This window comes from Chaetodon trifascialis, chromosome 4, assembly GCF_039877785.1.
Source record: "Chaetodon trifascialis isolate fChaTrf1 chromosome 4, fChaTrf1.hap1, whole genome shotgun sequence".
NCBI lineage: Eukaryota > Metazoa > Chordata > Actinopteri > Chaetodontiformes > Chaetodontidae > Chaetodon > Chaetodon trifascialis.
The window spans coordinates 3,211,902-3,239,854 of NC_092059.1; the positions used below are offsets into that span (position 1 = coordinate 3,211,902).

General features: G+C 47.3%; 1 protein-coding gene across 7 annotated transcripts; it reads left to right on the forward strand.

The window, feature by feature from the left end:
- Positions 1-27,882, forward strand: farp2 (FERM, RhoGEF and pleckstrin domain protein 2). 7 transcript variants are annotated; one of them, XM_070961855.1, is made up of 28 exons: positions 7-87; positions 725-956; positions 7,624-7,728; positions 9,259-9,301; positions 9,380-9,458; positions 10,194-10,291; positions 10,726-10,840; positions 12,679-12,826; positions 12,926-13,021; positions 13,135-13,298; positions 13,423-13,491; positions 13,622-13,679; positions 13,824-14,097; positions 18,910-19,094; positions 19,285-19,374; positions 20,392-20,525; positions 20,605-20,686; positions 20,773-21,010; positions 22,585-22,715; positions 22,808-22,876; positions 22,950-23,039; positions 23,209-23,229; positions 23,666-23,748; positions 24,082-24,200; positions 24,407-24,570; positions 26,030-26,137; positions 26,234-26,385; positions 26,469-27,882. In XM_070961855.1, the coding sequence occupies exons 2-28, from the start codon at positions 756-758 to the stop codon at positions 26,560-26,562; spliced, it is 3,210 nt and encodes a 1,069-aa protein (XP_070817956.1). In that variant the 5' UTR covers positions 7-87; positions 725-755; the 3' UTR covers positions 26,563-27,882. The 7 variants fall into 7 exon arrangements, with proteins under 7 accessions (XP_070817957.1, XP_070817958.1, XP_070817960.1 ...); XM_070961858.1 differs by having other exon boundaries at positions 18,910-19,046; XM_070961856.1 differs by lacking the exon at positions 23,209-23,229 and having other exon boundaries at positions 1-87.
- Positions 27,883-27,953: the final 71 nt, after the last annotated feature.

Here is a 27,953-nt window from a genome sequence, read left to right on the forward strand (position 1 = left end):
GCGCACTCCGTTGGACGACATGGACGGGAGTAGTGTCCTTTTCGGTGTTACAAACTTTTAGCGTTTAGTTTGGATACGGCTGAAACGGTGAGTTTGACGTTGTTTTATGAGGATATTATCGTATTTTGATGTTTTAACGTGGTGGCTTTTTCGAGGGGAAAGCTCGTTTTTAGGAGTTTTAATACTTCGGTTCGCTTCTGGTCGAGTGTCCACTGAGCTCGATTTCTCAAGAGGAAAATAAGCCTCAGCTTTAACTTTCTGAGGGTTTCGCGTAGTTTTGAGTGTGTTTTCGTTGGTGTTTCTCGGTTTAAAAGCGTTGGAAACGTGTGACCCAGCTCGGCCCAGCTGAGCCGTAAGTCTCCTGAACGCCAAATCTTTTCGCGTCGTTTCTTTCTGTGTCGTCTCCTCTGGCAGACTGCTGCCTCTGCTGTCCTTGAATGCCGCACAGAAAGCTTATATCAGCGGCTGGTCTCAGATCTGTCAGCGGTGTGTGCGACACGTATCATGAATGAGCCTCACATGCCCTCAAACAGCTTCCAGACAGCGTTGCTTTTTTTGGGGGAGTGAAACATTCAGAAACTATGTTGAACAGCTCATCACCTGGAGGCAACCTGCAGCCCTGCTTTCCTGACAGATGTGCTCACAGCACACCACAGAGACTTTATTCCCACCAGCAAAGCTTCATGATTTCCCCCGTGTTTGATGATGATGTCTGTGTTTGCAGGAGTGAGGAGGGGGAGCCGCTCAGAGCAGAAATGGGGGAGATCGAGGGTTCATACCGGGTCCTGCAGACCCCTGGAACAAGGCTGGGAGCCCAGTTCAATGCTGGTATCAGCACTCTGGAGCCGGGCCAGAGCCTCGGGGGCAACATGATGAGCGGGAGCAAAAGCCACGGGCGAGGGCTGCAGATCCGTGTGCAGGGCCTGGACGAGTCCCAGGAGTTCTTTGATATCGACGTAAGTTTCTCCTCAAACGCTGCACAGCCGCACTGTGTTTCTAACGTGGTCAGCGTGCGGTTTGCTGCACAGCAGGCTGTCTCACCTGAAAGTCGTGGGTATGTCCTGGCTCGCGTGTGGCTTGGGTTTGTGACAGCTGCCACATGGCTTTGCTGCTGAAATCCCTTCCTCCTTAATGCTTCTTATTCGGGCAACTTAGCATAACACACCAGGGCACTTTTCAGTGTCTTAGCTGTGATTTCTGCTCCAGGCCCGAGCGGCGCTGCTTTACCGTTCCTGAGCCTCGATCATCAACGAGGTGGATAATATGGCCATCCAGGAGTCAAGCTTGAACATGTTTACATTTACTGTCTAATTAAACAGAGTTATTTACAAGTGTGGGTGTTCAATGGAAACAGAAATTGCTCGTTTTGATTGAGCAACCCGTGTATTGCTCAGTGCTGAGGATGCCTGACTGGACTTGCTTTGATGAGTTTTGCTTTACATGATCAAAACCAGGCTTTACGTTGTCAGCCTGCTGTCATGTGACTCTCTTATCACACTGAACTGATCTACAATTTAACTCGAGTCAGTCCATATCCAAGGATGATAGCTGTTATTTTGTTTTCATTGTATTTCCTTTACAGAGACGTGAACCTTTTTTAAAGATTGTTTTTGGACCCGTTGTGTTGCAGTGCTTTCTCCGCGTTCACTTGCCAAGTTGCTGCCGGAGCCATTCAGAAGGCAAATAGGAAGCAATAAGGAAGTCACTATATCAGAGCAAGTTTCCTGTCTTTTCTGTGGTGGGACAGATATCAAAGCGGAGTCTCCGCAGTGAACAAACAACCAAGCCAACGGCTGATCGATGGAGGACTTTTAATTCGTAGTGTAGTATAACTGGACCTGTGGGCCACTAATTCTATTAGAATAAGTCAGTGTTATTTAACTTGCTCTAAATCCTCATGTAGCCGCAGCAGTAATGGTTCTGGCAGATGTAGCGCGGGGCCACTGCTGAGACAGACATTTCATAATCTTATGCACCATATGTCGCCTCAAAGTCTGAACCTAATCGAATGTGACAGACACGAGTTTTAATTTGTGTGGAAGTGGGTCCCTGCACTGAAACTTAAAGTACTCCTTTTTTAAGAAGTTTAAGGAAGATATTCAGCCTCACCTGCTGAGAGACGTCTGAACTTGGCCTGGAGGGTTCAGAGTAAGCTCTGGTGTTGAGAGGAGGTGGCAGACAGAAATATATGGCTGCAAAAGGGGAATGACGGCGGTCCTGTTGTCAAGCAGACTGCAGTTAGCTGAGAACAAGATGGCCTCTGAGAGCGTCTGTTGTCCTCTGTCCAAAACTGCTTAATGTTTCTGCTCATTCATACTCTGCAGTCGTGGGCTTGTGGGGGCGTAGCGCTTATGCAGGACTATACATCCACTACATGACTGATGTTCCCTGGAAAGATCTGTCCGTCTGACAGATCATTATTAGTTTTCTGTCTGTGGGCCCACGGCTGCTGAAAAGAAAACGGATGGAGCGGCAGAACTTCTCCAGCTTTATAATTGTAGTTTTTCCTCGTACACACTGTGTGCAAAAATAGCTCCCAAATTGCAGCGTTGAATGTTTGAAATGGTTGTGGCCTTCAAGCAACTGCCTCCCCTCATTGTGGCATTTCGGTTGCTCAGCTGCTCAAATACTTTATGCATTTGTGTACAGTCTTCATAAACTGCCATCACCTGCCTCTCTCGCTGTGTGCTGTGTAGTAACACACGTCAGCAGTCGACGTCCTGCTCTGTTGTTCACTTGCTCTGGCTCTGTAACTTATTGCATTACAGGTTTAATCTCATGCTACTGGAGAACCGTAGGAACATGTGATGTGATTGAACACATGTATATATGCTCACATAATGTCGTTATTCTGCAACTGCGGCCGACAAATCAGATCAGAGCGCACGTGCTTTGATCTGCAGCCGTGGTCTGCTGCGGGTACCTGGCATGGTCATCATCAGCAGACATTTGCTTGCATGGCTCTTGTCCACAGGCCCCTCCCACAGCCAGCGCAGGAGAAAGCTCAGCCTTGTGGTTTCAGGACAGAGAGGCAGGGCCGGCGGGGCAGGGGAACACAGGCTCCTTTTATCCGGCGCAGCCAGCCCCTCCGCTGGCCGTAACTTCCAGCTCAAAACTCGCAAAAAGGCCGAGGGTGGGATGCGGGTCTCAGCTGTGTGAAAGCGCAGTGCAGCCAGGGCGTCGGTGGGAGGGGATCCGGCCAGGCGCTGCTTTAGTGTTAGCAAACAAGCACATAAATAGCAAGGTTGACAACCAAGTGGGTTGGGGGGAGACGGAGGGGCAGCCCCTGGTGTTAAAAGAGCAGTTCAGAGGGAGCAGTCACAGCCAGTACAAAGTTTGAGTCGGGGTGGTGGGGGAGGGGACGCGCTCAGGGTGAAGTCCTGCTGAAAAGTTTGGAATTTCAGCCACTGGCCTGAAGCAGAAGTCCACGTTTTGGTGTCGTCAGATGAAACTAGTCTAACTGAATCTGAGGCAGAGGAAGGTACTTTTGCCTGTTGTTTTGATAATTCTGCAACTTTTAGAGGTAAAGCTGGATCAGACCAGAACAGTTTGGGGATGATGTGAAAGTGTGATTGTGTAATGGAGCTGAATTGGGCATGTGTTTCGTGTGCCGGCTCAGTAAAAAAGGAGTCCTCTTGCTCTTCATTACAGCCACTACAGCTGAGCACTCAGCTCGACAAAGCACTCACACTGTCCCACTGTGTGCTGAAGAGGCTAATTTAATGGCCGTGCCTCCGAGGAAACAGTCCTCTGCTCTGCACATTACTGGTCTCTCCTGTTGTTACTGGTCTGATTTTTTTTCTCCTCTTTTGCCTTTGGGTGTATTTGGCTGACACTCAAGGAGGTCCCAGTTCTTTCTGTGTTTGGCCGGCTTGGTTTGGAGGTATCTAGGTTATACCTGTGACCTGAGCAGAAGGCGCACTGACACACCTGATCCTGTTTACCAATGTTTATCTGCCAACGAACGCTCTGGCCAGCTGTCCCGTGTACGTGCCCTTAAGCCCCGGGTCGTGAAAAGAAATCAGCACTGATGATCTAAAATGACGTTTCCATGAAGAGAGGCATCAGAGGAACGCCGCCATCTTTCACACGTCTCCTCACAGACTTGTGAAAGTGGCCACTGGGGTGCGGAGCTTTAAAATGTGCGAGGCCGAAACAATGTCCATCCCACTGTGCGAGATACGAGCCCCAACACCCCCCCGCTGTCACTGCTAAAGCGTGCTGCTGTGAACCACGCTTAACCTGTCCTGCAGGGTCCGCCCAGGCCCCGGACTTGAGCGAGGCTGGATGATATTTGGGTTACCTGTGTTTTTGTTTTCCTCTCTGTGCATGGGAAGGGTGGCCCCCCCTCGTGGCTGGTTGCTTTTCAAACCCTGCAGCCCCCCTCACCTCCCTCCCCACTTCACACACACAGGAGAAGATTTGTCTCCCAGAGAAACATCTGTTTGCCATAATCCCTGCAGCTTTCAGGCCTTGATTGGGTGACCCACTGACCTGCCTTAATGGCGGGGCTCAGAGATGAGACTGCGCTCCATACCACAAGCTGGGTGTGAACAAGCTGCATGTGATCTCGCTGTCGCATCACAGATGTGCTGGAGCTGAAAATGCCAGGCGGGTTTGCATGTAGCAGCTGATATGTGACGGCACGGCAGATTAGATTTCGAGAAATCGTGGTTGAAGAAGAGGAGGATCTTTTTTTTATATGTCATTGAGCATTAATTTTAGGTTGACTAATTGTGTTTTCTAATCTTTTAGTCTATAAAATGCCCCACATCCCAAGTTATCGTATTCACTCACAATAATTCAGGTATAATTTAGATGTTTTTTATAAGAATTATGATATTTGGGTTACAGCAGCAACAAGCATGGCTGTAGGTTAAAGTCATTTTTCTAGCGGCTCCTCGCTGATGGAGTCAGAGCCCAAAAGGGGAGCGACTACAGGCGTGTGGAAGTGGTTCAGTTACGAAAGTGTAATAAACCACAGTAATATGAAGGAAGTGCAGGAAGACCGTGGCTGAAAAAGTCTTTAATATAACAAACTTATTTCACCACTTCAAGCAGGAGGACCCGGTTGAGCTCGATGAGAGCCAGAAATCCCTCTCGGAGAGCTCAGCAGCTGTTCGCTCTAAAGCAAGCAGACAAACTGCGTTGACTCAGCACAGTATCATCAAGTCTTTGGCAAGTTGTCCTCTGTATTTTGTCATATTGTCAAGAATCTCATGATCGCAGAAATATCCTGAAATATCGTGATACTGCTCGCCCGCGCTCAAACCTTTCAATTCGCAGTAACATAAAACACAGAAAAGCAAAATTGGACAAAATTGTCATTTAATTTTTCTCTTAATCAATTATTGGACTCGAAATTGAGCTCGAGTAACCTTTTCAGATCAGGAAAAGCAGCATGAACAGCAGGATCGGACACATCGTGCATGTGATTGTATACGTTTTACATTTATATGAGGTGCTCTGTCGTGTTGCTCTGAGTTCAGGTTTGCCTCGTTGCCTTTGTCACACGGCGTTATTTCTCCCTCGTTTCACTTTTTGTTCCTGCCCTTCGATGCTGACATGCCGAGCATATCATGATGTTGGTATCTCTGCAGTGGTATGATAACAGTGTGTACAGTAACCGCTCACGCTCACAGATAACCCAACTCAGCAGCAGAAAGAGGAAGTTATTTGAAGGGATTCATCTGCACATGTCTGCACTGGCGTGAAGTTCCATGTAGGAGTTGTTGTGGATGTGCAGTTGGATTGATCCTGAGCATAATTCCCTGCAGCTGCGTCACACGCTGTGATTTGCAGTCGTAGTAACGCGTCCTCTTCAGCGAAGAGATCTCAGTGAAAATGCCAGGCCTCCCTCTCAGATGGTGGAAGATAAAGTCGAACGTCCCAGAGGAGGACCTCACTCCGCCTCGAGACGAGAGGCCGTGAACGCAGCGCTGCATTCCTGCAGAGGGTTAATGAGTAACACAGAGGGAGGGGCGTCTGAAAGCGCTGCAGTCAACATGGACTAGTTCGCTCATGACTGCGACACCCAGGGAAAATCTGTGAACGGTTTCCTCTAATTTGCCGTCAGTCTCTGGTTTTCTTGTCAAACCAGTTGCGTGCATTGTACTTTTTCACAGCTTTGTACAGACACATTTCAGGAAAGCTGAGAGGTGGATGTATTTTTCATTTTAGATGTCAGAGCAGTGATTAAGCTCACATACTTGTACATAGTAATCTGGAGATTAAAGTAGAGATGCAACAATACTGATACTGGTTTGATACTGACCGTGTATGTATTTATTTACTACACTTAGTTTTACAAAGTCAGGAAAGCATCAGATCAGTGCTCAGCATGGGCCGATTCCCAAAACACAGGTATCAGTGTCAGGGTTGAAAAAGTCAGATCGCTGCATCTCCAAAGCTGGTTAGCCTGAATTTAGCCTGGTTTTGTTATAAATAGCATCTGAAGGAAGCGAACATTGTGAACCCTTAAGGGAAACTTAGTGCATGTAAATACTGTCTTACTCCACAGAGAAGATGAAGTTTCACTCGACTGACTTTGTTTACAAAGCACTTCAGACGTTGGTTCCATCTGCTTAAAGCCCCGTCTGTGCCTGCAGTGACTCCTTGTTGAATTCACAGAACAAGTCAGACTGAGGCAGAACGCCTCAAAACGTTCCTTACATTCGGTCCCTGATGCCTCCAGAAGGCTCACTGATGCTGCATGCGCACTGCGTTTGGCCTGGGCTCAAAGACAACTCAGACAAAGTATTTTAACACACCGGCTTCTGCTCCCCGGTCGAGCTCGGCTGTAATCAGACACCGTAAATGCACGGAAAAAGGGAATTTTACAACAGATTCCTAAATTTATGGATGTTGTGTCAGTAGGTTTCACCTGCAATTTATAGATTTTGTGAATGCAGAACATATGATTGTATCAAAGTAATGAAAAGACTAAGTGCAGTAAATCTGCTGGTGCCCTGTGAGCTGCAATGCTTCACTTTAGCCAATGCAAAGCAGTTCTTTTTATAAGGCTTTTAAAAATACTATTTTACATTACAACCAGATGTTTGAGGCTATAATTTTCTCAAAAAGTCACAGGCTGGGATTCCAAACCTCAAGTGCAGTGTGTTCTTAGTACATAGTAATTAGTTCTTCGTTTAGTGAAAACAAACCCCAGAGCGTTGAGAAGGTAAACTTCACCAGATTTCCTGCCTGTGACTCGGTCCAGCGCCGGATCACGGCGAGCGTACAGTAGGACGCGTTTTTACAGTTTGCTCTCTCGTCCAAGTCGAGGCAACTATTTGAACTGACAGATGGAACATCGGCGGCCATAAAACACACAATGAAGTGGATCATTTACAGATGCCAAATATTTTCTGTGCCACACAGACAGACGGCGGTTGTTCTGCGCTCACTTTGAACACGGCCCCCCTCGCCCCCGACAGAAAGAGCTTTCGGTCCGCTCAACCGATCGACCTTTGCTGCTGATCAGCTGTTGTTCTTCAGCCTGGTTTCAGTCTAAACAGTGCAGTTTCTCTTTCCATTCGGATGTGTCCTCAGTGGGCTTTTCAGATCTGTGTTGACGTAGTAACGATAATAACCATTCCTTCCCTCTGTTGTTTTTCCCCTCAGCCAAAAGCTTTTGGACAGACCCTCCTCTCTGAGGTTTTCCTGAGAGGCAACCTCATGGAGAGTGATTACTTTGGCCTGGAGTTTCAGAAGATGCAGATAAACTGGGTACGTATACCAGCAACTGTTTTCTTCTGTTTCCTGTCTGAATCAGACGCTCATGAATATCCAGGAGGGGACGCTCAGATGGGTTATAAATGGACGTATTGACCGGCGAAGGCAGCCGGAGTCTCAAAGGTCAAAGCCTGATGACAGCGTGACGCGTCTCATGCCGCGAGCTGAGCTCTGAGTCATTTCTCAGCCAATCAGTTGCTCTTCGTTAGCTTTCTGCAGCAGTGATGTAGTGTTGTTTTTGCTGGACTTGAGCGCCGTATAATCAAAGAATATTTTTAACTTATCTGGCACATGTGCCCATACACAAATGTCAGACTTTCCATTGTTTTATTCTTCCAGAAACATAAGTGGAATTCAAGACCACCTACGGCTCAGAGCTGTTTGTAGAGCAGCAGAGGAGAGACGTGAAACACGCCGTGTGTCTCCTTCAAAGACGAGGCGGCGTTTAGCTCGGACAGTCGTTCTGCGCTCGGTGTGTTCAGCTGCTCGTTTTTAAAGAAGCTTTCACATCAGCCTAGCACCATGTTTAAAGAGCAGATGGGCAGCAACAGCAAATATAAAGAAGCAAATGTCTCAAACCAAAAAGGTAAATGGCCGTCTGGGTCAAAGGTCAAATAGTTTCGACTTCTGCAGCTCTGTTTTTCTTTTGCCGTCCCTTCGCAGCGCGTGAGAGTAGAGTTACTCCAAGAAGAAGAACAGAGGCTTTGTTTTAGTTTGGAGCTCTAGGCTTTACTTTAAAAGCGTCAGATGCAGGTTGAGGTGTCTGGAAGCTGATGTCAGGTGTGCCAGCTGCTGCTTACCTGCGTCAGGTAACACCTTTAACTACCTGTAACTCTGCTCAGAAAAGTCTAAAGCATCAGCGAGTTTCCTGGTTCGTTTGGTACATTTTCCCAAAGTTCTGTGCTTTGCTGATTGTATGAAAGTAGATTCAGTCATGAACCTTTAAGTGGAGTAAAAAACACATATTATGGGATGTTTGGACCTGATGATGATGTCAGTTTAGAGGAGCCAATGATGTTTGAAATACTGTCCAGGACACCTCTTAACATCGTGTTTACAGGAGTGAGTTTTTTTTTTTTTTTTTTACATCGATCAACTAGTATTGCATCCTTAGTTAATCCATTTATCAATTAATCTGGGAAATACTGAAAAAAATTTTAGCCTTTTTTTTTTTTTCTCTTCCTGAATTTATCTGGATGCTTTGACTCATGCAAACAGTGTGTGCTGAGAGAAGGATTCAGGCAAATATCAGCTGATGCCAATTCCTCAATATATCTGTCTGGATCGCACACATTCCTCCCTCGATCAGGCCCAGATGGAAAAGGGCAAGCAGGCTGCTGCCGTGAGAGCGTGGAGCCAGTTTCTGCCCACAGCGTTGCTTCATGCTCCGCTATCATCTCCACGCTGACACAACGTGCAATCACTCCGCAGCGAGGCCGTCATTTAGGGTGGAGCTGTCACCACCTGTCAGATCCTGTAAAAACTTCTCAGAATATTGTGAAGATCGTGTTTCTTTCTCTTCAGGTTTGGCTGGAACCCACGAAACCCATCGTGAAACAAGTCAGAAGTAAGTGACGTTAGCATTAGCTCAGTGTTAGCTCCTGACGAGGATTCGCGCGCTGATGATCCGCTTTGTGTTTTTCAGGACCAGCGAATGTGCTCTTTAGACTGTCAGTGAAATTCTTTCCTCCAGACCCCGGTCAGCTGCAGGAGGAGTACACGAGGTCAGTCACTGTAATTTCCTACTGGATATTACTTTCCTCTCAGCGGCTTTAGAGCCATGGTTTTTTCCTCTTCTCCTGAAGCTCAGGATTCTGGTTTTCAGGGCATCCTGATATTTCCTCTCCTGGAAATGTTTATGAGAGACAAAGGAATAAAAAACAGTACAAAGAGCAGAATTTCAGTTCGAGGTTTATTGTTTATTTTTATATTTAATGGCCCACAGGGAGCAAAGACCTCCACCGAGGCCAAAAGTCCACTGATATGCAAATGTGCAGCTATGATGTGTGCATGTATTTCCAAAACTATTAGAGTTTCACATGTGGACGCGAGTAAGAGTGTAATTACATAGATGAATGATATGTGTGTATTTCTGTTTGCGTAGCCGCACCTTAGTTTGTGTTACAATTATACCAGTTCTCCCATGAAACCACCGAGTGCTCCATAACGACTGGTTTCTGTGTCGGCTCCCTCAGGGCTGCCGGTGCTGTGAATGTGCGCTGTGATGCAGAGTCATCCTGTTTCTGTAATTGACTGTGTTTTGCCATTATTGAGCTTTATTACCATTTACAGGAGTCTAAGATGTGTGGCATTTATTCTGCAGTGTTAATGAAGTTTCATGTAAAGTGGGCCAGTAGTTTCTCCGTAATCCAAACAAACAGACGTGAAACTTAACTTTTATTGACTTTTCACGAGCATAAACAGGTGAACACTAAGCCTGTGTTTGTGTTTTTTTACAGGTACTTATTCTCGCTGCAGATGAAAAGAGATCTGATGGAGGGCAGGTTGATCTGCACAGAGAATACTGGAGCCCTGCTGGCCTCTCACCTGGTCCAGTGTAGGTTTCAGCTGCGATTTTTTTTCCTGCAATCTTTGTTTTGTTTGTTTGGCAGGGACGTAATCAATGTAGATATGTTGTGCCAGATTAAGCCGACTCGCTCAGTGGCTCCATTTCAATGTCATACTTCATTATTTCCAGCATGTTGCATTAGGCGGCTTTGATAGAGCACACACACACTAACACTCACGCTAATGCACACATACAAGGATTCACATGCTAAGCTAAGTTATTTTTCTCTGTAGTGCATGACACAGAGAGGTGTTTGTTATTTGTCTTCATACAGTTGAAGCAACAGTGCAGCTCACACTGAGTGTCAGTGGTGTTGATCTAAAATCCTTTCAACACCAGTTCACACTCAGTATGAAGTCGGTAGACCTCGCAGAGGAGATGTTTGCCTTGATGTGCTCTGAAGTTTTTTCTTTAAACCGCAGCGGAGATCGGCGACTACGACGATGCAGCAGACCGAGACTTCCTGAGGACAAACAAGCTGTTGCCTTACCAAGAGAAGGTGCAAGAGAGGATCATGGAGCTCCATCGCAGGCACCTGTAAGCCCCCCCCCCCCGCTCTGTCCTGCTCCTTGTTTCATGTTTGTATTTCTGTATATGAATCTGCCTTTCCATCACCTGTCTGTGCCTCTTTGGCTGTCGTCTGTGCTTTCACGACATTCGTGATACATCCCCAAGACGCTACATAGAACTTAAATAAAAGTGTGATCATTTGGAGTTTTTAATCCTGCATAAGCACTCTGAGCAGGGTGAGTCAGGACGTGTGGCAGTTTGATCTGAGCCAGCAGCTCTCAGCCTTTCTTTAACCTCAGCAGCGTTGTCAGAGTCGACTTCCAGCTGCTTCAGCCAAGCGCCCGGCTGCTGGCGGGCTGCTGACTGGGCACTTCTGCTCCACTCTCTTGTGCAGCGTTCATATTTTTTTCATGGTTTTCTTTTGTTTTGATGCCAGTTAAGCTATAGCAAACTTAGAATAAAAGTACTGTGCTGTGGTTCCATTTGTTTGTTTGTGAAGTACAGGTACACAAACAGCAGCAGCAGCAATAGAAGCGGATCATTACTCTCTACTCCTGACCACATGTTAAGTCAGCTTTAAGCCGGTTTCCTCTGTGACGTGGACACAGCTCGGCCCTCTCAGGGCTGTGATACTGTGGGTTGAAGTGACGCTCTGCTGTAAGTCACAAATGAGCAGCTTCCCAGCAGAGCGGTATCACTGCGGAGCTGCAGCGAAACACTGGGCAGCACTCGCCTTTGTGAGAAGTGGAAAAAAAGCAGGTTCTCCTGAGTTTACAGAAACCCACTCTGAGTGAATGCTTTTGTTTTGACTTGTGGATTTGTGCGAGCTGAACGTTTGGAGCCACTCTTTCCTGAACATTTTTAGATAAACGTTGAGCCAACCACAAATATTGAGTCTTAACTACACGTCGCCGCTTCCAGCGCTTTCAGGCCGTCTCAGATTCACATCCCACAAAAGGCATCACATGAATCACCATTTTGGGAATTTATAAACAGTGGCACATTGTCTGCGCCCCCTTTAATGTGGCTTCAAACACAAATGTTTAGTGTTAACTATGACGAGGTAACTGAACTGAGACGACTGCGTTCTTGCTAAACAACCATAATGAGAGGGTTCACCCCGCAGACCCCGCTGCACCGTCCAGGCTCTGACAAAACCAGGAGCTGCACTTTTCCCACCACCCGCCTCCCTGTTAGCTCAGGACTGCGCTGTGGCCAATAGGGGCTCTTTTCAGCCCAGTGTATTAGGTGGCTCTAAAGACCTTTGCTAATCTCTTCCCTTGGTTGCCAGTGAGGAAGCACAAGCGGCGAGTTCCCTGGCCTAATCCCCAGCTCTGGCCGGTCTATTAGCCATAAGGCCAGTGGGGCGGGGAGGGGCAAGGAGGGGGGGGCTAAGGAGATTTCACCGCTTAACGGATGACAAAATTAGAATGTGGTGATGATTGGATGGATATGTCCTCCTAACATACTGTTTGGTTGTAATCACTTGGTTTTAGATAAGATGCCTCTCAAATCCTGGAAGTTCTAAGAGAATTAAGGACACGCTTCTCCAAATGTGAGTCGTGATTGTCTGAGTTAAATCAAACAGAAAGCAGAGTGGACACGAGGCTGCGCACTGCTCTGTGCTGCGAAGGCCTGGCCGCATGTGATTATTAACACGATGCTGGAAACCAGTGCAGACAGAAGAAGTCCAGTTCGTCTGCTGTTGACAGGACGTTGGTGTTATTAGATGAGACTGAATTAAGTTTTGGTCAGTTTACACTAAGAATTCCTGTACTTTCGCCTGTTTTTGGGCTCTCAGTCGAGCTCACGCTGTGAATGCCGCTCGACTGAAGAAGACATGTTGCATCTCTTTGTCTCTCCAGGGGCCAGACTCCAGCTGAATCAGATTTCCAAATCCTGGAGATCGCCCGTAAACTGGAGATGTACGGCGTGCGCTTCCACCCGGCAGCCGACCGAGAAGGCACCAAAATCAATCTGGCCGTTTCTCATATGGGCCTTCAGGTGTTTCAGGTGACGGCCGCTCTCACGCCAGCTGCCTCTTCTGTCTTAACTGCGAGTCGCTAACAGTGCAGCTTAAGCTTGTTTCTTTCTCTTTGCTTTTTCTCTCAGGGCTGCACCAAAATCAATACCTTCAATTGGTCCAAGATTCGCAAACTGAGCTTCAAGAGGAAACGTTTCCTGATCAAACTCCACCCAGAGGTTCACGTATGTGTCGATGAGGAGATTCACGGCTTTATTCAGAGGTTAATGGTTGCTCTTTTAGCATCCGCTGTGAGGGAGTTTCACTGTGGGGTTTCCTTCTCTGTGTTTGTTCTCAGGGGCCCCATCAGGACACACTCGAGTTCATGATGGCCAGTCGAGACCAGTGTAAAATCTTCTGGAAGATCTGTGTGGAATACCACTCGTTTTTCCGTTTGTTCGACCAACCGCAGCCCAAATCCAAAGCTATCCTCTTCACCAGAGGCTCCTCCTTCAGATACAGGTGACAGATCCTGACATGAAGACGAGGGCACGTCTCAGCTTTAATGCTTCTTTAGAGGAACCTCTGGGTTTCTTGTTTCAGCTGTTTTCTTATTCAGTGCTTTGATTAAAACTCTCTCCGTCAGTGGAAGGACCCAGAAGCAGCTCGTGGAGTACGTCAGGGAAAACGGAGCGAAGAGGACGCCATACCAGAGGTGTGTGTTTCCACACGCAGTACGCACACTGTGTGTAGGAAAGACCAGCTGTGTGCTTTACTAATTCTTAGAAATGTTTCCCCGCTGCGTTCATGACAATAACTCTGCCATTAAATTGCTTCTTGTGCAGGAGGAACAGTAAAATACGAATGTCTGCTCGCTCCCTCGCCACAGACGTGCCAAAACAGGTCAGTGGCGCTGCGAGGTTGATGCGTTTGTGCAACAAATGACAGAAAATTCCACATACTGTGCTCTAATGAATGACGTAATACGGTTCTCCTCTTTCTCCTTCCTCCATGGCTCTTTTCCTCGTCCTGTCTGTGTCGTTTCAGACCTTGTCATTCAATGACAGTCTCAGGGCCCCAGGCTCTCCTTCCTCCGCTGCTGTGTCCTTCTACCCAACGCACATCTCAAGTGTTCTCCCGCGAACTGATCTCCAACCTCTGCCCCAGCCTTTGTCCACACTGAGCCAGTCTCCAGCGCCTCCCCAGCAGCACCAGCACCAGCAGCAGCAGCCTCAGTCCCCTCTGCAAGCCGCCAGACCCCCCAGCCCTCCGAGGGAAGATCCCGTCAAGGCCGCTCCCCCGTCTCACTACGCTTTTCAAGGTGCCCCTAGCAATCAGGCAGCAGGACACTGCAGCCCCTTGTTTGTGTGTGTAGACAGCGGCACTCCCCAGTCACAGCCCTCCAAAAATGGCAATGAGGATCATGAGCGCGGTGGGAGGAGGGGGACCGGGTGCTCGGTGGGAGGGGGTGGAGGGAAGAGGAAGGGCGTTCTTACACCTGAGGCCTTTGAGGCTGAGCTGTTGCGCACTAAGCAGAATCCCTTGTTCTCGATGTCCAGCTCGCCGCTGCACGTCACCGAGGAGTTCATAGACGACGATCCCACCGAGATTTCCTTTTATGGCGGGGGGGCCGAGGCCTTCTCCTTTGGGCTCGATGGTAAAGTAGATCAGTTTGATTATGTCGAGGAGTCTGACCTCAGCAAAAACAGGATCTTTAGTGTGGGCATCGAGGACCTGAACGGGAACGCTAACCCCTTCCCTGACAGCATCGTCGGTCATTCAGAGACCAGCTCTTTGGTCAATAACCGCTCCGAGTGCAGCTCCCTGGACAACCTGGGGCTCAGCTCTGCGGGTGAGTCCATGTCCGTGGGTTATGGAGGCAATGACTCCTCCTCTCTTCGCCTGCCAGGCTCTGACATCCAATCAGAGGCCAGCTCCATGGTCAACTTCCCAGCGTACTCTGTGCGGTCTGAGAGCAGCTCCGCCGTGCAGTTCAGTGACCTGGTGGAGCAGCTGGAGCAGCTCAGCTACCCGCCCACCGCCACCGAGGGCTCTGGGAACGGCAGCTCCGACTCAGACTCCGACTGGGGCTCTGACAGCGTCCTCCCCCCCGAGCAGAACCTGTTTTACAGTAATCCGCTGACGGGGAGCAGTGGGCTGGAGGGATTCCTCCTTCAGTGCCACAACCTGCAGGCTCTGGCGCTCGCAGACCCCTCAGGACCCCCACACGTTAAAATGTAAATCACGTATCCTTGTAGCACTTGAGGCCTCGGTCCGGGGCTGTACAACCTGTAATTAATGATAATAAGCAGCATCGACGTACTTCACTCTTTCATGCAAACAAACCTTCGTCTTCTGACCTTTTCGCGGAGCTTCAGATGATCATTAGATGATAACACAGTCGGTTTCGTAGTGAAGCTGTCGAGCTGGTTCAGTTGGGGTCCGGCTCTCTGACAGCATGCACTCATCTGCGCTGATGCACGTCTTCGTAGCGTTTGCTTGTGAACTGTCACGTGCTTCCTCTGCTGTCGCACGTTGGTTTTCTGCAGCAGCTCGTCCTTTTGTTTGTCGGTGATTGGACCTGATGTCAGTTTGTGGTGCTTTTTTCTTACAATCACTCCCGTCTTCTCATGAAAATGGGCGAGATTTCGCCTCAGTTTTCACGACACTCTCGAATGAAATAGTCTCTTTCATTTTTAAAGCAAATCTTGATGCATTTTGGGTGAACGCAAAACATTTTGTGCTTTTATTTTTGAAGCTTTACATCTTTTAATGCACATTTCACATCCTTTAAAACTCTAATGTACTCATTAGTATTCATAGGAATGTCTTGAACACGTAATTTAACTCAGGATGTCAGAAAAATGATGTTCTGCATCGACCTTCTGATCTGATCGCTCAGTAGTTTCAATTTAATGAAACAGAAGTAGCTAAAGAAGGAAATTTGTAATTAATGTAGAGTTTTTTATGATTTCTACCAATATTTTAACTCACTTGACCAATAAGTAAGCTTAGAAATGTGTTATCTTAATTTACAGAGTACTTAACAAACACTTAGCTCACCTGGCTTTAAATTCTCATTTCTTACATTCTTCTTCTTCTTGTGCAGTTTTCCAGTAGATGGTAATCATTAATCGCTCTCTAATCTAAGGTGTCCAATCTCAGGGTAAAAATAAGTCTGAACGTCATCCAGGTTCAGTGATCCTCTGAAAATCAGGACGTGCCGTTTGCACCCGTGTGCTTCACTGACACCTGCTGGCCGAAGTCGGCGTCCTCACAGCAGACGTTAGGAGGTTCATGATGTCTGAAGGATTAAAAAAAAATCATTTCACCAAATCAGACACCAGCTAACACTTTTGCTTTATGCTGAGCTGAGTTGAAGAATGTAAGCAGTGTGCTGATGAGCCGCTAAGCTCACTGCTAACACCACTTTCCACAAAAATGAATGTATCATCTTACATGTATGTGTGTAAGGCCTTGTGCAGCAGTTAGTCCACCTTGTATAAAAGTGTCTCCGAATTATTAACACTAATAACGTTAAGCATGGAGATGTAGCGCTTTTCAACGTGAGAAACCATCAGTAACTTCCAGGAAACCCTTTGGATTTAGTCAGTCAGGCTTTATTGAAGCCTTCGTGCACGGTTACAGACGGCTGTGCTTCGTCTCTCTTCCGGCTTGTGGCCTTTGGCATGTTTTGGGGTTTTGGCATTATCTGTCTTCAGGGTGCTGACGACGCGGCGTTCTGTGTGTTGGCAGGAAACGGGGGTCTTTTGCACATTAGCTATGAGTTTCTCTTTAATGTTAGCTGGATGTTTGTCACGTTGTTTTGTCAGTGTATGAACAATAGGTTGCTGTCATGTGGGGAGTTGCTAACATGCTAGCATGCACAATGCTCCGTGCCTCAGAGACGGATCTGTGGTGCCCGACCTCGTCCAGTCTGCCTTACAGCTGGTTTACTCGTGCCGTAGAACAATAAAAAGCAAATGCTGACGTGATATCAACCGGATCAGTGGCGTTTGGTGATTCACTGATGACGTTTTCTCCTCCAGAGTTTTGATTTAATTACATTTTTCACGCATGAAGGCAGACTTGACTCGCTTCTGTCCTCGTCACTTTTCGTCTTGCACCGCAGTGCCTTAAAGCACCTTCGCTCTTTCCATGCAGCATGCCTTCACGTGCGTCTCAGACGTACATTCCCGGTGAGATGTTTCCGGTGAGCATCAATGGGGAAAAAGGGGCTAATTAAATGAAGAGTTAAGCAATCAAAGGACAGCTGTTAAACACTCACAGTTCTCATTGTCATTTTGAAGGATGGCAAGTGGCCGTTTTTATTTGTCCTTACAAAAACACTCTCTTCAGCCTCGAGCGTGAACAGTTGCTTCTGTGTCACCTCTGGAACATGATTTTGTTTCCGCTGCCATCAGTTGACCCTCAGACCGTGCAGATTTGGTCGATCTGATCAAGGCTTGTTTTCACTTTGAGTCTTTTCCTGCCATGTGATTCTTCCCACCTCTCAACGACCGACAGGGCTGACCGTTATGAGCAGCTAAGCTAACTGCACTTAGGCTTCAAGTAATCATCACTTAATCCTGAACATGTATACTGACTTATTATAAACAACCTGTACTTAATGTTTGTATGTTTTACTCTCAAGAATAAAGTAATCACTTTTGGGTACCATGAATGTCAGACTTAAACTTCTTTTTGGGATTCAGACACTCGATGGTGATGTAATTCTTTCAGCTGCTTTGACACAAACCTCAGCGGTGTCGCTCGTTCCTTTATTGGCCAAAATGAAAGATGGTCCAGATCATTTACCGCCGTCTTCAGACCAAACGCTTACAGCTGTGTTGTAGGAAAAAACCCTTTGAGCTTTTGGGGCTTAGAAACCAGAAAATATTGTCTGTAGGTGCGCTGTTTTAGCTTCATATCCCAAAGCATTTGAAACTCCTCAGGACCAGCTCATGACATAAACTCTTTAAAAGCTGGTTTCACTCCAAACTCAGCCCTTTATATTGTGAATGAGCGGATCACATGTCCCCCAGCAGAAGTTAATTGTTCTTTAAGCGCGGCGTGCTCCTCGGCGGATCAGAGAAAGAAGCCTGTATGCAACGACTCAACACACACGCCGCCGTTTTCTGATCGAGGCAGCGAACTGGTGTGTCGTTGGGGGCTGGGTTGGCCTCGTACACAAGATTCCTCAGCCTGATTCCAGCTGAGTGTGTGTGTGTGTGTGTGTGTGTGTGTGTGTGTGTGTGCGCGCGCTCCCTGTTTGGACAGGCTTTGTGCCAAGTCATTCCACAGCGGACCTCGTCCTCCTGCTGTGGAGCCCGACGTCCGTCCTCCTCCCCTCTCATGTCGGCCCCCGTGGGCCACTTCACATAAACTATAAACAACTATTTGCCCTCCAGACGAGCCGCATTCCTGATAAGTCTTCGCGTGAGCAATTATTTCCGGGTCGAGCCGTGACTTTTTTTCCTCCCAGCCTTCCCCCGCTCCTTTTTTTTCTCTCTATTAGAAGTGGAAGAACAGCTGTGGTGACCTGTGACTCAGAAAAGAGGATCGCCCGGCGTTTCATCTCCCTGTTTTGTCTCCTGATTTGTTGTGCAGCAAAAAGCTCACAAGCAGAACAAAAGCAGCAGAGCCCGTCCTCTGGAACGAAGCGGGCTCGTATAAGTTGGCAGTGAATCGTTTGTCCTTCTTGCAGAGGGCTCTGAAAACAATGGCAGGGGGAAAAATGTGGGAACCATTACTGGCCTCGGTCCGCTCCGCCGTCTCCCCTTTCATTTGTGGCCAACATGTGTGATGAACCGTTCGCTTGTTTGTGTTTTAAAATGTGCTCCACTTTTCGGACAGGAAATGGGATAATGGTGGAAAAACAGGTTAGGTGAAGACAAAGCTCGCTGTTAGATATCTGACTGGATGCAGCGTGTGCTCGTAGCACGTTCACGGATCGTGTTAAGTTGCACTTTTTGTGGAGGTTGTTGACTCAACATCATGTTTGTTTGAGTCCCTGAACCTTTGTGACTTTCCTGACACTCGTCTGATTTTAGGATGGCATTTTTATGACTTGGATGATTGTAAACCAGTAATCTAACTCGTCTTTCTTCTTTCCGTCATCCTTCCTCCACAGATTCAGCCGTGGACAGCCCTCAGCTCTCGCCCCTCAACCTCAAAGGCCCCCTCTGCCTCTCACCCTCCTTCCAGATGTCGACCCTCAGCCTGCCGGGCCAGGCCCCGTCGCCCCTGCAAAGCCCCATCCTGAGCGAGGTGGGCAGCAATGCCAGGCTAGAGGAGGAGGAGGAGGGCAGGAGGAAGGTACACTGCTCACATGCCACCCTTCCACCCCCTGCCTCAAAACCCCTTGTAAGAGTAGAAATCACTGAAGCCAGACTTTTAAAAACTTTCTGTAGTGTGTCAGAGGAGAGGGAGGAAAGGTTAGGCTCTACTCATGGTGGGAATGTTGTCCATCACTCACTTTTAAACTCACGTCCCTCCTCTTCCTCAGCGATATCCCACCGACAAGGCCTACTTCATTGCCAAAGAGATTCTGACCACAGAGCGAACGTACCTGAAAGACCTCGAGGTCATCACTGTGGTGAGTTTCTAAACGCTTTTTAATGTGGATTCACCAAAGACATGTGCAAAACGATGTTGAAATAATGTGCTTCAAAGGATAAAATGGGCAAAACTCAATAAAACAAGCAAGTGCAGAGACCTTTTAAAAGAGAAGTAGAACAATAAACATCCTGAAAAAGCATAGCTTTAAAACTTTTTTATATGGAAGCAGGCTCTTCAGTATCACTTTAATGATGTTATGTAATGCACAAGATAGACCTTCCCCATCATGAAGACATTGTAAATGTTAATCAGTCATCAGTTGAAGGTGTTGCAGGCATTCGCCTCTTTCTAGTAGTGGTCTTTTAGCGCTAGGACTGTACGAGTCAGAAATTCCCAAGTTTCTAGAAATATATTCTATAGAAATATTGCATATTATTCACTCCTCAGCACAGTTACAGGACAGCAGAGGTCCAAAAATTTGCTCCTGAGCACAAAAATATGTTGAAATGTACAACCTGGAATCCATCTATTATTTGAAAATGGGACCCGGACTCATGCAGAACCCTGAAATGTTGGACCCAAACCCGGTCAGGAGACACAGACCTGACTGCTGTAAACAGTTTAACCTTGTGGAACATGAGCCGCTCTCCCCTCTCTGCCTGGCTGTGGCACATACTCCTTCCTCTTTGCAGAAAGTAGGTAATGATCATCCAGGTTTTCTGTTCGTCCTCTCTTCTTGCTGATTGACAGTGTGTCTGATCCACTAATGTTTCAGCTTTAAAGTTCACATCTAGCCACGGTGACGGATGAGTCAGCTTTGCAGTTTAGTTGTATCTGTAATAAGAAACACGACTTTGACTGTTGATGATGCTTGTTTTCTGCCATGGATGCTAACGGTAGCAGTGCTATCATTGGTGCTCTCTGAGACGAGTCTGTTCTGTGGTCTTTGAGGAAGCCTGACTTGTCATTTTCACCCTCGATCATGTTGACAAAGCGGTCTGTTCATGAGGAGAGTGCGTGCATCAATAGTCTGTCGTCCCTGTCCTGCTCGCAGTGGTTCCGCAGTGCTGTGATCAAAGAAAACGCCATGCCCGAAGGCCTGATGACCCTCCTCTTCTCCAACATCGACCCCATCTATGAGTTCCATCGAGGCTTCCTCAAGGAGTTAGACCAGAGGCTGGCTCTCTGGTGGGTGCTGCTTCAGTCTTTCTCTGTGTTGAATTGTGTGGAAGCCTGTAACGAGGTGATAATCTGCCTGTTTCCTCAGGGAGGGGCGCTCTAACGCTCACGTCAAAGGGGACTACCAGAGGATCGGTGACGTGATGCTCAGGAACATGTGTGCTCTTAAGGTGACGCCGCTCTCCTCGCTCTCCTCTACGTGTTAAACGCAGAACGTCCTGGAATTCACGCTGCTCATGTTCGTTTGTGTCCTCAGGAATTCACCAGCTACCTGCAGAAACACGACGAGGTGTTAACGGAGCTGGAGAAAGCCACCAAGAGGCTGAAGAAGCTGGAGACGGTCTACAAAGAGTTCGAACTGCAGAAAGTCTGCTACCTGCCCCTCAACACATTCCTGCTCAAGCCCATCCAGCGCCTCATGCACTACAAGCTCATCCTGGAGAGACTGTGCAAGCATTATTCTCCCACTCACCGCGATCACGACGACTGCAAGGGTTAGTTTCCCACTGCTTCCTGTCACACATCGCACAGGGAAACAAAGAGCGTTCAGAGTCGAAACAGGTCCAGGCGGTGCATACTGAACCCGACTGTCTGCCTCTAAACTGTGACTCGCTGTAATATGCATACATCTTTGTCTCATGAGAGTTAGTGAAGACAGCGTGGAGAATAAACACCAGGGCCCGTATTCAAAAAGCATCCTAAGGCTAAAAGTAGCTCTTAGTGAAGTCATTCTTAAAAAAAATCTTAATCGAATTCTAAGGTTTTTCTTAGAATTTTCTAATTGTAAGATAAAAGTTATTCACAAAGCGTCTTAGGCCTTAAGAGAGCTCCTCAGGTGAAAGACTGTTAGGAGGAGGGAGGAGGACTTTTAGTGTCTTAAACAGACATGATGGGGAAAGACAGAGAGATCTTAAACTTGCTAAATTTTACTGCTTTTATAAGGTGCATTACAAACAAAATGTATTATTATTAGGAGGAGAGATATTCTCCGTACGTTGAATGACAGTGATTTAATAACATGGTGCAGGGATAATGTTTGTGGTTGACCTCATCAGGGATGAGTTTACTTGTCCCAGCCAGTGCAGTGACGCAATAACGCCTGAGATGAAAGTCATCACAACATTGCGATACGTGGCCACGGGTAAATGCAGCAGCGTAGCAGTGACGACTTGGGTCTGTCACAACCAGTCCCCGCTCTCGCTTGGGATCGCAGCACGTAGCAGCGCTTCTCACACTCGTCTGGAGAGGGATCGATGCAGTCCGCCTCTTCCCAGTTTCCCTCTTAACGCTGTTTTATTTTCATCCACGAGCTGTGCCAGCAGCAAACTGTGTCCAGTTTCTTCTTCTCTTTTTGTCCGTTTTGTTCGTTGTTTTGCTCATTCTGCCAAATCAAACCGCTTTTTATACGGATGCCAGCAATCACAGGAAGTGCTGACAGCTGAGTCTGCGTCCACCTTTCATATCAAACACATTAAGCAGTGAAATTACCAGCATGGACAGTAAACATAGCAATAAGCAAATCAATATAATCGGCATGTGAATGAGGTATGTTCAAACATTTTGAAGCTGTGTGTGTGTGTGTGTGTGTGTGTGTGTGTGTGTGTGTGTGTGTGTGTGTGTGTGTGTGTGTGTGTGTGTGTGTGAACACGCTGGTATCAGTAAATTACATTTTTAATGTTTTCTATCAGATTAGGTCATCATAGTGATAAATTCTTAACATGAGTCATCACACACACCTTGGACCCCTTTTATAACGTTCATGGCGTCATTAACGGTGCCTTTACAAGGCTTTACAACAAACATTTACTCGTGTCATAGTTTTATGAATGAAAGTGAACCTGGGACCTTCCTTGTTCCTTGACCGTGAAGGTGGGCTCCATCTTTTTCCTTCCAGTCTGTAGACAGAAGGTGTGTGTGCACGTGCATGCGTGTGTGTGTGCTCAGATCAGTCGTCACACCCGGCACTCACTCTCACTCCAGGCGCTTTCAGATGACTCCTCCCCGTTGAGGTGGTTTTAGAGACGCTGATGAAAGCGTTTTGGACTCACACGCTTTGTTTTTCTTCCAGAGGCTCTGAAGGAGGTCGCTGACATCGCCACTCAGCTCCAGAGCAGTCTCATCCGGCTGGAGAACTTCCAGAAGCTGACGGAGCTGCAGAGAGACCTGATTGGCATCGAGAACTTGACGGCGCCGGGCAGAGTGAGTGCAGTGACGCCCGGCGGCGGCCAGGGGGTGCTGGGAAACCGGCTGAGAGTGTGACGCAGGATCTGACTGGCTTGTTGTGTTTTCAGGAGTTCATACGAGAGGGATGTCTTTACAAGCTGACCAAGAAAGGACTGCAGCAGAGGATGTTTTTCCTGGTTGGTACAAAACTACTCTCACTTTAACTGCAGTCTAAGCTTCAGCGCTCACAGCTCGCTGTCGTCTTTGCAGTTCTCGGACATGCTGCTCTACACAAGCAAAGGCGTGACGGCCACCAATCAGTTCAAAGTGCACGGCCAGCTGCCCCTTCACGGCATGATCGTGAGTATTTCAGCTCCAGTTCACCTCCTCTGACGTCTGTCCCTCGCTAACCTCCATCAGCTCCCACTGCAGCTCTGGTGGTGTTGTCAGTTTGATCTGCTGAGTGTGTTGAGAAGGGAGGGCCTGGGTCTCCTAACTTTGCATGTCTCTGCTTCACTCCCGGCTGCAGCTCATAGTGCTGGATGCACCGGTAAGTCCTCTGAGCTCTGCCAGCTTGGAAGCCCAAACCCTACCCTTCTTCTCCCATGCTTGTGTAGACAAATCACCAGAAAAAGCACACCTGGCAGATTGCACAAGATGCAGAGTCATGTCAGTCCCTGCAGCTGTTCGTGGTTGTATAACAAGCCCAGACAAACCACGGACGTCTCAGATGGTGAGACTTAAGCAGGGCGTAGTGATGTGATGATCAGACAGAACTGATAGGTGTGTTTTTGCTGAATGAGACTCGAGCTCATCATGGTTCTCCTCCACAGACATAGTGCTCCAGTAGAGTCTTTGGCAGGTCTGTCCCGTCAGACTCTTGTCCCGCCTTCACTCCTCAGATGATATGTGTGTGAACAGATGTGTTTGGACTGAGCGCGTCCAGTGTTTGGCCAATGCTTTCTGGGTTCCTCTGTTGTTTACAGGTGGAGGAAAGTGAAAACGAGTGGTCGGTGCCGCACTGCTTCACCATCTACTCTGCTCAGAGGACCATCGTGGTGGCTGCCAGGTGAGCAGTGAAAGCTTTTCTGTTGGAGTTCAACTGTAGTGTTTCTCTAAATGATATACAGAGAATCACTTATTTTATATGAAGCTTCAATTAATCTCTGGAAAAACATAAATTTGGATAATTTGTGTTTTTCTGACTTTATATTTCACTCAGTTTCTGAGTTAATGGTCATGAAGCTGCTTGTTTCGTGTCAGGAATAAGGCTCATAATAAGAAGTGCAGCTCAGAGAAACCACGCAGTTGCATCATGTTGTTTGTTATTTTATCTTCTGTCTATCCTCCAAACAGCTTCTCAGCATGTGTGCGTCACTTCGGTCTGTGTGTGTGATTTCAGCTCTAAGGTGGAGATGGGGAAGTGGATCGAGGATCTGAACATGGCTATCGACATTGCCAAGAAGTCACAGGAGAAATCCAGCATCTTCCTCGACGCTGGACTCGGCGATCACTCCAACCGTAAGACCTTCTGCTGACCTCAGTTTTATGTAAAGATGGACAGCGATGAGAGGACTTAATGAGAGGAAACGTGTGTTTAATGTGACGTTTATATTCATTTTTAGAGAGACTGTCCTTTGGTTATAGCGCCCACTCAAACGTACAGTCTATCCCTATCCCCCAAACAACTTCCTGTCCCGCCTCCTCCCCTCCTCCTCCTCCCTCAGGATCGTCTGATGAGGTCTCTCTGGAGCAGGAGTCGGAGGATGACATGAACTCCTCCCGCACTTCACTGGACAAGCAGACACACCACCGTGCCAACACCACCATGCACGTGTGCTGGCACCGCAACACCAGCGTGTCCATGTCTGACCACAGCCAGGCTGTGGAGGTACCCCTCCTCTGCCCACATGACCACACACACGCACACACTCCGCCATTTACACACACACACACACACACACACTGAAGAAACGTCAGTCAGACCTCCGTCACCTCTGTGAAGGTGGATTCACTGGTCTGAGGTGTTTCAGCTTCTAACGCTTTTTTCCACTCATGTCCTCTTTTGTTCTCCTGCTGACTGTTAACACTGTTTCTCTTCTAGCCGACCTCTGGAGGCCTCTGTCCTCGTTTTCTTGTGCTCTGACGGGATATCAGTGATGTGCATGCAAGCGGTTGACACTAACATTCTCGCTCCACAGATCTGGAGACTTCCTCACTCGTCTTCTTTTCCGTTTCTTCCTCTCAGAGCTAACATGCTAACACTTTCTCTTTCCTCCTTTTGTCTCCTCACCCTCTCAGTCTTCGGCTCTCCGGCCGTCTCACCAGAGCTTCCTCCTCGTTATCTCCTCGGTCAGGGCCAAAGACCAAACACCATCACACACGTTTGTTGGTACCGAAACCAGAACCTGTCTCTCACTGATTACCTGCGCATGAACCAGGTACTCGAGCCACGGGCCGCGATGGATTAAAAGCAGAGGTCCAGTTACTGTGTGTTCTCCCTGAAGACTCAGTAGAACGTATGACTGGGTGAAAACAGCTAATTATGGATTTAATCACCTGTTGAAATTCAGTGAAAAACAAACACTGTCAGCGTTTCATTGAGATTTCTGCCTGGTTTATTTATTGATGTGTCATATTTTATCTTCTGTATCTCAGGAGATATAAAATCAACAGCAGATTGCAGCATCTGCAGCATCCACTCCAGTCTAAAATTAGGCAATAAAACAAAGTAAAATAAAGGTGATCATGAAATAGAGGAAGGAAAAATAGCTCTCAGGTTTGAGATGTAAATAAGCCAACTGTGCTGTGCTCTACAATACATCCAGGAAACGGAAAAAATCCAGAAATGAAGAGTAGAAACAACCAAACAAAGAAAAACACTTTTCATCTGATAATTCAGCACCTCCTCACAACTGAAAATCTTCCAGATATTAAAAAACATGCTAAATACAAACATGAAAGACGATTCAGTTGTGTATAACTTCAGATTCCTGCTTTGTTCTGATGAGCTGCAGAAAAATTCTCAGGAAATATTTAAAGGAAAATGTTTTCTTTAGACATTGGCTCCGTCAGTTATGCTAACAGTTAGCTCGTTGCTCGGGATGCAGGTCAGCTTCGTCTTCTTCTGGGCTCATCAGAAGTGACAAATGTCCAGCGAGAGAAACAGGAAAACACGATTAACCTGACAGGAACAAATGAACCCACTTTGAGTTTTAAAGTTAGAGCATGCATCAACGTTTTAACAGCTCTAATTAACACGCAAACATCACCTGTGTTTGTCACAAGCGCACACACATCATCAGTCCTGTGATTCTAACCTTCGTGTCCGCTGCTCTCGCTCTGTGCAGAACCAGCTCTCAGGTTACCTCCTGAGGAAGTTCAAGAACAGTAACGGCTGGCAGAAACTCTGGGTCGTTTTCACCAACTTCTGCTTGTTCTTCTACAAGACTCACCAGGTCAGCAGGCCGTCCTGAAGTGCATTATGTCATTTAACACGTGGAGCTGAGGCGAGTGGGTCCGTGTTCACAAAGCGTCTCCGTCTCCGTTTGCAGGACGACTTCCCGCTGGCCAGCCTCCCCCTGCTCGGCTACACGGTCAGCACCCCCGAAGAGTCCGACAGCATCCACAAGGAGTACGTCTTCAAACTGCAGTTCAAGTCCCATGTTTACTTTTTCCGGGCGGAGAGCGAGTACACCTTTGAGAGGTACGTGATGTGTTTGGAGTTCCCAGAACGCTGCCTTAAAGTCGTGCAGGGACAGTTTTAAAACGCAGTCTCTGTCTCCTCAGATGGATGGAGGTGATCAAAAGTGCCGCCAGCACGACGGGCCGGATGAGCCTGCTCATACCCAAAGGAGGTCCCATGGAGATAAACGGAAACTGAACCGAACGCGGTGGATCTGGAGGCTGGGCCTCCGGGACATCAGAGAACTGTCCGCTCGGACGGAAACAACTGGAGACTAAAAGACGCTGCCAGTTTAAGTGTTAACGTTTCTCAGCTTAAGGATTTAATTCTAATGCTCTGTGCTTTTTTTTCTTGATTAATGATGTAAATGATGACGTTTGTTCCTGTATACAGGATGTAATGAAAGGGAGACATGTATATTTTGATCTTTTTTTTTTTTTTTTTGCATGTGTAGAGCTCAGTTGTTCATATACACTGATGGGAAATACTGTTATACGGGACCAACTCAACACAAAGGGTTTTAATTTGAAGCTCTTGAACTCACGACTGAAGCTTTGCTGTGTTCAGCGCTGTGCTGCCACTGGGACACAGATGAAATACAGTATGTGGAAAGTGAAGGTGCAGGAGGGTGTAAGAGTCAGAGGTGTGTGTGTGAGGTGGAGGCGAGCAGAAGGTTCACAGAACGTTGAAAGTCAGTCAGGTTTGCAGATGTTTTTTAAGAAATTCACGCTGCTGTCGGGACGCTGACGCCCTGCGATTTGGGCTTCAGACCTTTGGCAAAGTGCACATTTCTGCATGAACTCTTAGTGTGCAGTATTTGCTTCTGAAACACCATCTGAGGCTTTATTCGCCTGCGAGTGGAAGGATGTCTCAGATGTTCAAAAGGGAGCTTCCCTGCTTAAATCTCCTGATAGTTAGGCAGCATTACGGCCAGTGTGGTGCCACATTTCTCTCTTTAATATCAAATGTAATCCAGTGTATCCTGTTTTTATCGTTGCGTAGGGATAACAACTTGAGGAAATGCTGTGTAGTGTTGGATCTGTGTAAAAGTTGCAGGTTTTCCTTCTAAAAACCAACCAGAAGAACATTTTGTAGTAACTGTACTTGGTGACGGAGTCCTGCTGTGTGTCAGACTGTTTTAGACACTTTGCAGCTGACTTCTGGGAGACACCAGTGACGCTTACTGTGTTATATAGTGCGCTAACTGCAACCATGTTATTATTTGGTATATTTTTTCATATGAAGACTGGAATCTTTACCCTCTGTGTGTGTGTAGATGTGTGCGTGTGCGTGTGCGTGCAGAGAAACCACTGGAGTCGTAACTTAAGGTGTTGATGGAGGTCATCTCCAAACCATCTGACATTCTGTGTGTAAGAGACTGACTGTTGTACAGGTAACATACAGTATGTTCCTCCTATTTATTGTGTAGCATGTCATCGGGGCGCTGAAGGCCCTCGTGTAGTCCTCATGTTATTCCTTTGAAAACCTAACAAATAAAAACGGTTCAGTTACACTTTCTGTGGGTTTGTGTTGGCAGTCAGTTGTTTTATAAGCTGCTGCAGATGTCTGTATTTGACATTTCGGTATTG

Coding starts and splice junctions, on each gene's coding strand:
- farp2 (XM_070961852.1), top strand. CDS start 756: ATGGGGGAGATCGAGGGTTCATACCGGGTCCTGCAGACCCCTGGAACA. Junction 13,022..13,134: donor AACTCCACCCAGAGGTTCAC/GTATGTGTCGAT, acceptor GTTTGTTCTCAG/GGGCCCCATCAGGACACACT. Junction 13,492..13,621: donor AAGAGGACGCCATACCAGAG/GTGTGTGTTTCC, acceptor CTTCTTGTGCAG/GAGGAACAGTAAAATACGAA.